The 14,288-nt window shown below is 42.0% G+C and overlaps 1 protein-coding gene across 1 annotated transcript in view; it reads right to left on the bottom strand.

Moving 5' to 3' along the window:
* Positions 1-1,300: 1,300 nt before the first annotated feature.
* LOC124038321 (transmembrane protein 117-like) overlaps positions 1,301-14,288 on the bottom strand; it is a 62,697-nt gene continuing 49,709 nt past the window's right edge. The window contains exons 7-8 of the mRNA XM_046354056.1: positions 9,283-9,412; positions 1,301-4,916 (exon numbers count right to left, since the gene is read on the bottom strand). Coding sequence (XP_046210012.1) covers positions 4,240-4,916; positions 9,283-9,412 — 807 coding nt within the window. The 3' untranslated portion in view covers positions 1,301-4,239. The remainder of the gene's footprint in view (positions 4,917-9,282; positions 9,413-14,288) is intronic.

The raw sequence follows: 14,288 nt of genomic DNA, 5'->3' as shown, positions 1-14,288 counted from the left end.
TACAACACTCCTTCCGTGGCCTCCAACTGCTCTTAAACGCTAGTAAAACCAAATGCATGCTTTTCAACCGTTCGCTTCCTGCACCCGCACGCCTGACCAGCATCACCACCCTGGATGGTTCCAACCTTGAATATGTGGACATCTATAAGTACCTAGGTGTCTGGCTAGACTGTAAACTCTCCTTCCAGACTCATATCAAACATCTCCAATCGAAAATCAAATCAAGAGTCGGCTTTCTATTCCGCAACAAAGCCTCCTTCACTCACGCCGCCAAACTTACCCTAGTAAAACTGACTATCCTACCGATCCTCGACTTCGGCGATGTCATCTAGAAAATTGCTTCCAACACTCTACTCAGCAAACTGGATGCAGTTTATCACAGTGCCATCCGTTTTGTCACAAAAGCACCTTATACCACCCACCACTGCGACTTGTAGACTCTAGTCGGCTGGCCCTCGCTACATATTCGTCGCCAGACCCACTGGCTCCAGGTCATCTACAAGTCCATGCTAGGTAAAGCTCTGCCTTATCTCAGTTCACTGGTCACGATGGCAAAATCCATCCGTAGCACACGCTCCAGCAGGTGTATCTCACTGATCATCCCTAAAGCCAACACCTCATTTGGCCGCCTTTCGTTCCAGTTCTCTGCTGCCTGTGACTGGAACGAATTGCAAAAATCGCTGAAGTTGGAGACTTTTATCTCCCTCACCAACTTCAAACATCTGCTATCTGAGCAGCTAACCGATCGCTGCAGCTGTACATAGTCTATCGGCAAATAGCACACCCATTTTTACCTACCTCATCCCCATACTGTTTTTATTTATTTTATTTTCTGCTCTTTTGCACACCAATATCTCTACCTGTACATGACCATCTGATCATTTATCACTCCAGTGTTAATCTGCAAAATTGTAATTATTCGCCTACCTCATGCCTTTTGCACACAATGTATATAATGTATATAGACTCCCCTTTTTTTTCTTCCTATTGTGTTATTGACTTGTTAATTGTTTACTCCATGTGTAACTCTGTGTTGTCTGCTCACACTGCTATGCTTTATCTTGGCCAGGTCGCAGTTGCAAATGAGAACTTGTTCTCAACTAGCCTACCTGGTTAAATAAAGGTGAAATTATTTTTTTTTTTACAAAAATTACAAAAAAAGGGGGGACCAACTCCATATTAATGCCCATGATTTTGGAATGAAATGTTCGACAAGCACTTTTGGTCATGTAGTATATCTCACATGGATATTCTTTGTCAACCCCACAAAGTATAATTAAGGGCACGTCACACTAGCCTGTAGCAAAATGTATTCATTTTATTGATAGCATTATTCAACGGACATTTATTGTAGCCAACATGTTAAAAAGAGATATCATTTGTTTATTAAAAAACACACAACCACACACACAAGGATGCAAACTATCTGTCAGTTATGCAATACAATACCATGTATAACAGCAGGGGGAACATTCAGTTTCACCCGAAGCACAATACATTACAAATATATCACTAGATTACTTAAAGTGAGATAAACACACTCATTTAGCCATTGCCCCATACACTTAGCAATGTGTTGCCTGTTGCACAGCCATATCTCCAAAATGAAATAAGTTGAGCTGTAATGGAGGACTTTGATCTGTAAAGTGTAGAGGGGGATCACTGAACCAAGGGTCATACACCACTTATGTTGACTACATTGACCTCTTCACAGAATTGGCCATCCTTACCCTCTCTGACACACACACACACCACACACACACACACACACACACAAAGGCATTGTTAGAAAACACTTCAATAACAGAGCATTGGTATACAGTAGTCACACACCTAACGTATGTGATATAACAACTTTCACAACTCAGAAAATCTCCCACTATCTTTTGCTTGTCAGCTGAAAGTAAATAGGTATCCATGTGTCCTTCTCAAACCAAACCAAGACCCCAATACTGGCTTTGACCAGGGTCGTAATTGTGGTACATACAGTATACTGCTGGGGTATATGATATGGGTGCAGCAATTAGGTGCAGCAGTTAGATGTGGTGAACTTCTCCCCCCTTGTATAACAAAAGCACATTTACCAGGCCAAGGGCCAATGACCTTTCATTCATTTGCATTTGTTTGAGTGTAATTACCAGATAGATAAGCGACCATGAGGTGACTTTTGTTTGTTATTTGAAAATAGATGATGCCTAGGAGTTATCTTACATCCAGAAAATAAATAGGTCATCATGATAGCATTATTATCATCATCATCATGAGGCTTAGCAATCCAGTCATTTCTATGACTACAAGAAAATAAACGCATGAAGACGGGATATGTGAGAATTATCAAGGATGACAAATGAATTGATAAATCAGTCATGAAGTCTGAAAAGGTAAACGTAATCAAGTGAAACACTGAAAATGAACAAGACAGACACATACTATCAGACATCATTTGTTTTGCTGCAGCTATAGACTGTAAGCTATAATACTCTATGTTGGACGTGGGTCCTTTAGTGGATGTGGGTTATCAAGGCCACCTCTTCAGCTGTAAAACTGCAGTGTTACAATAAACTAGCCATGACAATTGGGTGTCATGCATCGCGAGACCTTGGGACTATAAGGTTTTAAACTAATTATTCACAAAAGAGTTGCACTTTAGGTCCTTCACATGTAAAATATGTCTGAATTGTGGAAAAAGTCCATTCACCATGGAAAGAATATCTGAAGGTTTTATCTGCGCACCTTTGAACTTGGCGCTGTAAGGTACTATCTGCAATCCAAACACACAAGACTGGGTTGTCAATCAAAAACTATTGTTGTTTAAGAGGAAGACATCACAAAACAGTCTTGAAATCTGGGACTTGAAAAATACTCAAAACCATACATTTTGCAGATAGAACCTTATAGCCCGGTCCTCTTTTTTTTTCTGGTCCTCTTTTGCAATGACAGATTTTTTTCATCACTTTTACAGAAGAATGGCCATCACTTAAGCCCTTTATGGTAAAAAAAAATAAAAATAAACGCAGGAGCCTTAGACCATGTTTAAGGCCACTTGGAGAGGCATTGCTGTTTATATCTTGTTCTATATCAATACGAAAAACCTCCATGGAAGGAGTATTTTACCAAAATTACTAACGTACAGTAACACATTTGATTGATAACTAGGAAGTAGTTTAATGACTTTGGGTGTCAGAGACCAGAAAAATGTCTGTTTACTCATCCAGACCAATGATGCTATTAGGATATATTGTATTTGCATTTTAGTGAACTATCAGTTTATCAGATGTGTGATGAACATTAATTCATATATTTGATGATGTGATTGGAAAGAAGGGTATTCTCCTTCTGTAGCTCAGTTGGTAGAGCATGGCGCTTGTAACGCCAGGGTAGTGGGTTCGATCCCTGGGACCACCCATACGTAGAATGTATGCACACATGACTGTAAGTCGCTTTGGATAAAAGCGTCTGCTAAATGGCATATGTTATGTTATGTTATTTAATCCTTACATGATTGTACTTTTCTTTTGAAATTGAAATAATTGCAACATTCTGTGGCAGATAGATTCTTATGGCTGAAGCCAGATTGACATCTCAGAACCATAAGGTTCTATCTGCGTTTGCACCCCCAAAAAAAAAGATTTACAAATATCTTAGGATTTTGGTACTCTGCAATTTAGGTACCTTTAAGGTGAGGACCTTAAGAATGAATAATTCACTACAAAACAGTTCTGAGATCTGGAATGTGAAAACTTTCATGCTCAATATCTCAGAACTATTCTTTGCGCCGATAGAGCCTTATAGTCCCGAGGTCACGATCGACTGTAGAAGTAGTTCTCCCACATAGGCACCAAAATGCGTCACGATAAGAAAATACACCGTGCTATTAGAAAAACGTCAAATCAAGCGATAGCACCATGTTGACAATATGACTTTGCAGTGAGGGAGGTTCAAAATAACCTGTTTGTCATTGTGTTGGTGTCACCTTAGAGATCTTAAAAACACGGTCTTACAAAAAGACTGGTCGCAAAACCAAATAGTCCAGAAGAACCCAAGAGGCCAGTGTAGCTACATCCTCTGCTGTAGGAACACTCAGTGTTGTGTTCAATATCCACCCAGACTGAAAAGATCTGGACTGAAATTGTCTTTCAGTTTGGTCTTAGTCTCTACTCTCTGGTCTCGTGCCCTCCCTTCAGGCTATGTGTCTGTCAGCAGCAGACAGTGGCAGTATTTCCCCTAAGGGCAGTAAGGTCAGGGTGGTGACAGTTTACTGACTTCAAAGGAAACCGCTGGTTCTCCCGTCTCCGCGCTGTCAATGACTATGCTGGGGTGCGTCTCCTGGGTCTCCGTGGAAACAGGCGAGATGGAGTTGGTGGAGCTAGCGGTGTGCGGAGCCAAGTGCCCGTCCACTGACAGCAGCATGGGGGTTCCGGAACGTTTGAGCGTCTCGCTCATAGAGATGTGCACCTCCTCTGGCGTGACCCCCATGTCCTTACTGTACTCCGATGGAGACTTCCTCTTAATCCTCTCGTACGTCTTGTCCACCTGGCTCTCCGGGAAGGTCTCGCTGTCCTGGAAACGTCCCAGCAGCCAGATGAAGAAGCCAAAGAGAACAAAGGCAGCCAGGCTGGGGATGAAGGCCAGGCACTTGATGTCCAGGCTGGCGCCCACGTAGCGGCTGTGCAGGAACATGTCCCGATGGACATACGAACGGTTGGTCAGCGGGTCCACGTGGCTGGAGCGCCACTTGTAGGTGAGCGTGCTGCGGTTGAAGTCACCCAGGGTGTGGGGTTCCTCCACGGTGAAGATCTTCTCCCCTGGACCAACGTACTGGCCGTACTCGTAGGGCTTGTAGAAGATCTGGTTCTTCCACATGTTCAGGTCCAGGATCAACACCAGGAAGATGATGCCGTAGTTGAACCACTTACCTGCAGGGAGAAAGAAACAGTGTGGTAGTTACAGTAACTTCTTTATGAAAAAAAATCAAGATGAATTGTAAATTTTGTGTTTACAAATTTTTGTTTTGTGCCCAAGCTGACTTTGACATGTCCTTTCATTCACTGATTGCTGTACTGTTGGGACAAATTAGAAAGTTTTTATGAATCTAATTCATTCAAGGTAATCAACTCACAAAACACAGAAAGACAGACAGTATGTGTGTTAAGGCACTTGTAGGTACTATGTTGTTGAAGGATTCTTTTTAATCAATAATGACTAAATAACGTATACATTTGGCATAGAGTTATAATTCAGAGAGTGGTCTGTTGTCTGTTAAAGAATATGTTGGTACATAGGCCAAGAGGAAGGGTCAACAGACAACTCATGACCACAGTGAAACTAACAACAGGAAGGATGTCTGGTCCCCAACCAGGGAGGGGAAAAACCGTTGGGCTGCAGTAGATTGTGTAACATGGTAGCAGAAGATAAGCAATGTGTATGTGTTGGAATTGAATTGAAAAGCAGCTTTGTCATGATCCAGGAGGAGGAGGAGGAGGAGGGACATTTTCGTAAGACATGACGTTATGTGTGATATGTAAACTAATGTACATGTCATTATGGGCAGCGCTCTCGGGAATAAACGCTACAGATTAATATTGAGACTGATCTTTGTCAATTTTATGTGAATAAGAACCTAACAAATTCTTATAAGTGGACAAAGTATTTTGCTTTGTCACAATTCAATTGGTTAATGAAAATATAGGAAGTCAATTCCTCTAACATAGGTCCAACATGGACTCTTAATGAAATGAGGTCATTACAGTAATGGTAGCAATCTCTACAGGTTTACTTATCTAAAGGCAGATGATTCCCTGGGTACATGTGACACCATTCCCTCCCTTTCCTGAGACGCAACACCGTTGATAAGCTTTTAGTCAAAGCAGTCACATAGTGTTAGACCATTTAACATAATGCTAAATGAGTGTGCGATGCATTAGGGTTAACAACCTAGTGTAAATCAGGGAGCGTTTGAACAGTTTAACATTTAGCACCGGAACATTCGTTTCTCTCCACTTTGATGGTTGTCCCTGGGAGCATGCTGTGGAACGTAATGAAACATGGGTGATGGTTTAAATGGAAGATCGTACTCTCTGAGAATATGTTTGACTGTGTGATCACGTAACCGGTGTGAGTAAGACCTGTAAACAGGTTAACATTCACTAGGCCTCTGAGCCAGACGGATTACCAGGACACGTACTCAAAGCATGCGCTGACCAGCTGGCAAGTGTCTTCACTGACATTTTTAACCTCTCCCTGACTCAGTCTGTAATACCAGCATGTTTCAAGCAGACTACCCTAGTCCCTGTGCCCAAGAACACCAATGTAACCTGTCTAAATGACTACTGCCCCGTAGCACTCACATCTGTAGCCATGAAATGCTTTGAAAGGCTGATCATGGCTCACATCAACACCATCATACCAGAAACTCTGGACCCACTCCAATTCACCCCAATAGATAAACAGTGTGGAGCACAATCTCTATTGCACTCCACACTGCTCTTTCCCATCTGGACAAGAGGAACAGCTATGTGAGAATGCTGTTCATTGACTACAGCTCAGCCTTCAACATTTTTTTATGAGTGCTCCTGTACTCCCTGCTCACCCATGACTGAGTGGCACCGCCTGACTCAAAACCCACCGTTAAGTTTGCCGGCAACACAACGGTGTAAGCCTGATCACTGATGATGATGAGACAGGCTATAGGAAAGACGTCAGAGACTGCCAGGACAACAACCTCTCCCTCAACATCAGCAAGACAAAGGAGCTAATCGTGGACTACAGGACTGGCATGGGCACTCAGATCCTCAAAAAGGAAAACAGCTGCATCATTGAGAGCATCTAGACTGGCTGCATCACCACTTGGTATGGCAGCTGCTCAACATCCGCAAGGCGCTAGAGAGGGTAGTGCGGACGGCTCCCTGCCATCCAAGACCTCTATACCAGGCGGTGTCAGAGGAAGGCCCTAAATATTGTCAAAGCCTCCAGCCACCCAAGTCATAGACTTCTCTCTGCTACCGCATGGCAATGCACCAAGTCTGGAAACAACAGTAGGACCCTGAACAGCTTCTAGCCATAAGACTGCTAAATAGTTAGTCTATTTGGTGAACTATTTAACTATCTGCATTGACTCTTTTGCACTACCTTTTTTGACTCATCACATATCTACCTCAATTACAAACCCTGTACATGGACTCGGTACTGGTACCCCTTGTAATATGGATAGCCAAGTTATTGTTACTCATTGGATCTATTATCCAACTATTAGTATTTGTATTATTACCTGTTTTACTTTTCTATTATTTCTCAATTTTTCTCTCTGCATTGTTGGGAAGGGCCTATAAGTAAGCCTTTCACTGTGTTAGTTCACACCTGTTGTTTACGAAGCATACAAAAAATAACATTTGATTTGATTGAGGCACATTACACCTCAGCAAGGGGGAAGAGGATGTCAGAAACAAGGACTGCTGGTGGGATGAAAAAGACATGTTACAACAGGTGTATCTGATCTCTTTTCATCTTAGTGTCATGGTGCAACCAGCTGGCCAGATGGAGAGTGAAAACATTTGAATAATAGTGGTATACCTCTATACCATCTAAATCAATTGGGCAGATATAGTGCATTCGGGAAAGTATTCAGACCCTTTGACCTTTTCCACATTTTGTAACATTACAGCCTTATTCTAAAATGCATTCAATTGTTTTTATTTTGTAAATTCACATTTACATAAGTATTCAGACCCTTTCCTCAGTACTTTGTTGAAGCACCTTTGGCAGCGTTTATAGCCTCGAGTCTTATTGGGCATGACGCTACAAGCTTGGCACACCTGTATACAGGTATTTGTTTTTCTCATTCTTCTCGGCAGATCCTCTGCACAGCTATTTTCAGGTCTCTCCAGATATGTTCGCACCAGTCTGATGTCCTGAGTGCTCTGGAGCAGGTTTTCATCAAGGATCTCTCTGTACTTTGCTCCGTAAATCTTTCCCTCGATCCTGATTAGTCTCCCAGTCCCTGCCGCTGAAAAACAGGCCCACAGCTTGATGCACTGGTTTCCTCCGGACGTGACGCTTGGCATTCAGGCCAAAGAGTTCAATCTTGGTTTCATCAAACCAGAGAATCTTGTTTGTCATGGTCTGAGAGTCCTTTAGGTGCCTTTTGCCAAACTCCAAGTGGGCTGTCACATGCCTTTTACTGGCCACTTTACCATAAATGCATGATTGGTGGAGTGCTGCAGAGATGGTTGTCCTTCTCCACATAGAAACTCTGGAGCTTCCTCAAGAGTGACCATCGGGTTCTTGGTCACCTCCCTGATCAAGTCCCTTTTCCCCCGATTGCTCAGTTTGGCCGGGTGGACAGATCTAGGAAGAGTCTTGGTGGTTCCAAACTTCTTCAATTTAAGAATGATTTGAGGCCACTGTGTTCTTGGGGACCTTCAATGCTGCAGAAATGTTTTGGTACTCTTCCCCAGATCTGTGCCTCCACATAATCCTGTCTCGGAGCTCTACGGACAATTCCTTCGACCTCATGGCATGCTCTGACATGCACTGTCAGCTGTGGGACCTTATATAGACAGGTGTGTGCCTTTCCAAATCATGTCCAATCAATTGAATTTACCACAGGTGGACTCCAATCAAGTTGTAGAAACATCTCAAGGATGATCAATGGAAACAGGATGCACCTGAGCTCAATTTTGAGTCTCATAGCAAAGGGTCTGAATACTTAATAAACTATTTCTGTTTTTATTTTTAATAGATTTGCAAAAATTTCTAAAAACCTGTTTTCGCTTTGTCATTATGGGGTAATCGCTGCCAAAGGTACTCCTGAGTCGTGCAGCCGTCCAAGGCACTACATCTCAGTCCTAGAGGCGCCACTACAAACCCTGGTTTGATCCCAGGCTGTATCACAACCGGCCATGATTGGGAGTCCCATAGGGCAGCACACAATTGGCCCAGCGTCGTCTGGGTTGGATGGGGTAGGCTGTCATTGTAAATAAGAGTTGGTTCTTAACTGACTTGCCTAGTTAAATAAAGTGTAAATAAAAATAAATAAAAAACAAAGTACTGACTAAAGGGTCTGAATACTTATATTAATGTGAATTTTCAGTTTTTTTGCATTTAAGAAATTAGCAACATTTTCCAATAACCTATTTTCACTTTGTCATTATGGGATATTGTGTGTAGATTGACAAAAACTGTATTTTATTTAATACATTTTAGAATAAGGCTGTAACGTAACAAAATGTGGAAAAAGTATAGCATGTTTTGTATGTAATTCATGTTGCTTGGTAATGTCCGTACCTGTGATATGAATGTGGTACTCCTCTTTGAAGATGCTCTTGCACACAGGAAGTTTGAACTTGAGCTGTGTGGTGGACATGCCAGGCAGGTTCATATCAAGGTCGCCCATGAACTGAGGGAACTCCCAGTCCTGAAAACACATCCCAATAGACTATATTTTATTTATGGTTTATTTGAATAGGGACAGGTACAAACACATGAACACATTGCATACGACAGGAAAAGGAGTACCGAGCACGCCCCCATTCTCATTGATGGGGTTGTAGTGGAGCAGGTTGAGAGCTTCAAGTTCCTTGGTGTCCACATCACCAACTAACTAACATTGTCCAAGCACACCAAGACAGTTGAGAAGAGGGCACGACAAAACCTATTCCCCCTCGGGAGACTGAAAAGATTTGGCATGGGTCCTCAGATCCTCAAAAGGTTCTACAGCTGCACCATTGAGAGCATCCTGGCTGGTTGCATCACTTGCCTGGTATGGCAACTGCTCGGCCTCCAACCGCAAGGTGCTACAGAGGGTAGTGCGTACGGCCCAGTACATCACTGGGGCCAAGCTTCCTGCAATCCAGGACCTCTATACCAGGCGGTGTCAGAGGAAGGCCCTAAAAATTGTCAAAGACTCCAGCCACCAAAGTCATAGACACGTCTCTCTGCCAAGCCATAAGACTCCTGAACATCTAATCAAATGGATACCTAGACTATTTGCACTGGCCCCCCACCCCCTATTTTACTCCGCTGCTACTCTCTGTCATTATCTATACATAGTCACTTAAATAATTCTACCTACATGTACAGTTGAAGTCAGAAGTTTACATATACCTTAGCCAACTACTTTTAGACTCAGTTTTTCACAATTCCTGACATTTAATCAGAGTACAAATTCCCTGTTTTAGGTCAGTTAGGATCACCACTTAATTTTAAGAATGTGAAATGTCAGAATAACAGTAGAGAGAACGATTTATTTCCTTCATCACATTCATAGTGGGTCAGAGGTTTACATTAGAGGTCGACCGATTAATCGGAATGGCCGATATGTTTTTTTTCACCTTTATTTAACTAGGCAAGTCAGTTACAAACACATTCTTATTTTCAATGATGGCCTAGGAACGGTGAGTTAACTGCCTTGTTCAGAGTTTTCAATCTTGCAACCTTACGGTTAACTAGTCCAACGCTCTAACCACCTGCTTTACATTGCACTCCACGAGGAGCCTGCCTGTTACACGAATGCAGTAAGCCAAGGTAAGTTGCTAGCTAGCATTAAACTTATCTTATAAAAAACAATCAATCAATCATAATCACTAGTTGACACACGGTTGATGATATCACTAGTTGTCCTTCTGTAGCTCAGTTGGTAGAGCATGGCGCTTGTAACGCCAGGGTAGTGGGTTTGATCCCCAGGACCACCCATATGTAGAAAGTATGCGCACATGACTGTAAGTCGCTTTGGATAAAAGCGTCTGCTAAATGGCATATATTATTTATCTAGCATGTCCTGCGTTGCATATAATCAATGCGGTGCGCATTCGTGAAAAAGGACTGTCGTTGTTCCAATGTGTACCTAACCATAAACATCAACGCCTTTCTTAAAATCAATACACAAGTATATATTTTTAAACCTGCATATTTAGTTAATATTGCCTGCTAACATGAATTTATTTTAACTAGGGAAAATGTGTCACTTCTCTTGCAACAGAGTCAGGGTATATGCAGCAGTTTGGGCCGCCTGGCTCATTGCGAACTGTGTGAAGACTATTTCTTCCTAAAAAAGACAGCCAACTTCGCTAAACGGGGGATGATTTAACATAAGCACATTTGCGAAAAAAGCACAATCGTTGCACGACTGTACCTAACCATAAACACCAATGCCTTTCTTAAAATCAATACACAGAAGTATATATTATTAAACCTATATATTTAGCTAAAAGAAATCCAGGTTAGCAGGTAATATTAACCAGGTGAAATTGTGTCACTTCTCTCGCGTTCATTGCACACAGAGTCAGGGTATATGCAACAGTTTGGGCCGCCTGGCTCGTTGCGAACTAATTTGCCAGGATGTGACATAATTATGACATAACATTGAAGGTTGTACAATGTAACAGCAATATTTAGACTTATGGATGGCACCAGTTAGATAAAATACAGAACGGTTCCATATTTCACTGAAATAATAAACGTTTTGTTTTCGAGATGATGGTTTCCGGATTTGGCCATATTAATGACTGAAGGCTCGTATTTCTGTGTGTTATATTATAATTAAGGCTATGATTTGATAGAGCAGTCTGACTGAGCGATGGTAGGCAAAGCAGGCTCATTAGCATTAATTCAGACAGCACTTTCGTGCATAGTGCCAGCAACTCTTCGCAATGTTTCAAGCATTGCGCTGTTTATGACCTCAAGCCTATCAACTCCCGAGATTAGGCTGTAACCGATGTGAAATGGCTAGCTAGTTAGCGGGGTGACCGCTAATAGCGTTTCAAACGTCACTCGCTTTGAGACTTGGAGTAGTTGTTCCCCTTGCTCTGCATGGGTAACGCTGCTTCGAAGGTGGTTGTTGTCGATGTGTTCCTGGTTCGAGCACAGGTAGGAGCGAGGAGAGGGACGGAAGATATAATGTTACACTGGCAATACAAAAGTGCCTACAAGAACATCCAATAGTCAAAGGTATATGAAATACAAATCATATAGAAAGAAATAGTCCTATAATTAATAATATAACTACAACCTAAAATTTCTTACCTGGGAATATTGCAGACTCATGTTAAAAGGAACCACCAGCTTTCATATGTTCTCATGTTCTGAGCAAGGAACTTAAACGCTAGCTTTCTTACATGGCACATATTGCTCTTTTACTTTCTTCTCCAACAATTTGTTATGGGCTTTGTTATGGCCACTCCAATCCCTTGACTTTGTTATCCTTAAGCCATTTTGCCACAACTTTGGAAGTATGCTTACATTTGGAAGACCCGTTTGCGACCAAGCTTTAACTTCCTGACTGATGTCTTGAGATGTTGCTTCAATAAATCCACATAATGTTCCTTCCTCATGATGCCATCTATTTTGTGAAGTGCACCAGTATCTCTGCAGCAAAGCACCCCCACAACATAAAGCTGACACACCCGTGCTTCACGGTTGGGATGATGTTCATTGGTTTGCAAGCCTCCCCTTTTTTCCTCCAAACATAACGATGGCCATTATGGCCAAACAGTTATATTTTTGTTTCATCAGAACAGAGGACATTTCTCCCAAAAGTACAATCTTTGTCCCTATGTGCAGTTGCAAACCATAGTCTGGCGCTTTTTTATGGTGGTTTTGGAGCAGTGGCTTCTTCCTTGCTGAGTGGCCTTTCAGGTTATGTCGATATAGGACTCGTTTTACTGTGGATATAGATACTTTTGTACCTGTTTCCTCCAGCATCTTCACAAGGTCCTTTGCTGTTGTTCTGGGATTGACTTGCACTTTTCGCACCAAAGTACGTTCATCTCTAGGCGACAGAACGCGTCTCCTTCCTGAGCGGTACGACGGCTGCGTGGTCCCATGGTGTTTATACTTGCGTACTATAGTTTGTACAGATGAACGTGATACCTTCAGGCGTCAGGCGTTTGGAAATTGCTCCCAAGGATGAACCAGACGTGGAGGTCTACAATTTCGTTTTCTGAGGTCTTGGCTGATTTCTTTAGATTTTCCCATGATGTCAAGCAAAGAGGCACTGAGTTTGAAGGTAGGACTTGAAATACATACACAGGTACACCTCCAAATGACTCAAATGATGTCAATTAGCCTATCAGAAGCTTCTAAAGCCATGACATCATTTTCTGGAATTTTCCAAGCTGTTTAAAGGCACAGTCAACTTAGTGTATGTAAATGTCTGACCCACTGGAATTGTGATACAGTGAATTATAAGTGAAATAATCTGTCTGTAAACAATTGTTGGGAAAATGACTTGTGTCATGCACAAAGTAGATGTCCTAACCGACTTGCCAAAACTATACTTTGTTAACAAAAAATGTGTGGAGTGGTTGAAAAACGAGTAAACTTCCGACTTCAACTGTACATATTACCTCGACTAACCGGTGCCCCCACACATGGACTCTGTACCAATACCCCCTGTATATAAGCCTCGCTACTCTTATGGTACTGCTGCTCTTTAATTACTTGTTCCTTTTATTTCTTATTCTTATTCATATTTTGTTTAACTGCATTGTTGGTTAGGGGCTCGTAAGTCAGCATTTCACTGTAAGGTTGTATTCGGCGCATGTGACGCATCACGTTTGATTTGATTTCATCCAATGCTTTGCACCCTACTGTGTCTAGCTCCCACTCATTTTCAACAACCATCCCAGGAGGCCATCTGATCAGAAGACTTTCATAGTGACAGCTTTTACTGAAGTAAACAACACACATCATGTAAGACCAAGCATAAAATCAGAGACAACAATACATTATGTTCCAAAGTGAACAACAGAGATTTCTTTTCATGGTACTTGCTAGGGATTCAGGAGAGTTGTCTATTGATGGGCAAGGTACCACAGAGGTCAAAAGCCTAACTGAGAGCTGCAGTGCACAGTGTGTTTACAGGGCCCTGTACTGTGCCTTTGTGCATTGGGGGTTCCTCATGTCAAAACACATCACAAACCACTCAATACAAACATCACGAACCACTCTGTGTCTCCTAAGTCCCTGATTGGGAAAAGTCAATAAAGACTCTACAATGTAAGATCTATGAAATATGCCAAAGATAATGTCTGGGAAGAATATGTGTGTTGAACAGACAGAGAAACATGCTGTACGTCTTAGATAACCCGAAGACGCACACAGATCTTTCTTTTTATGCATAACAGCCTTTTCTTCGATCATGACAGTATAGCCTACACTGAAAAACTTAATGGAGTTGTTTAAACTAAATATTCTTAATTAACTGCTTCCATAGACTTTTTTTTGTTTACTCAACTTTTAAGTCAAAGTGTTATCTGAACTTATCATTTTTGTTGGCCCAAAGTTCTGTCTAC

Source organism: Oncorhynchus gorbuscha, linkage group LG01, assembly GCF_021184085.1.
Source record: "Oncorhynchus gorbuscha isolate QuinsamMale2020 ecotype Even-year linkage group LG01, OgorEven_v1.0, whole genome shotgun sequence".
In the NCBI taxonomy this organism is placed as follows: Eukaryota; Metazoa; Chordata; class Actinopteri; order Salmoniformes; family Salmonidae; genus Oncorhynchus; species Oncorhynchus gorbuscha.
The sequence above is the reverse complement of the archived record's forward strand: the minus strand, read 5'-3'. Positions and strand labels throughout refer to the sequence as shown.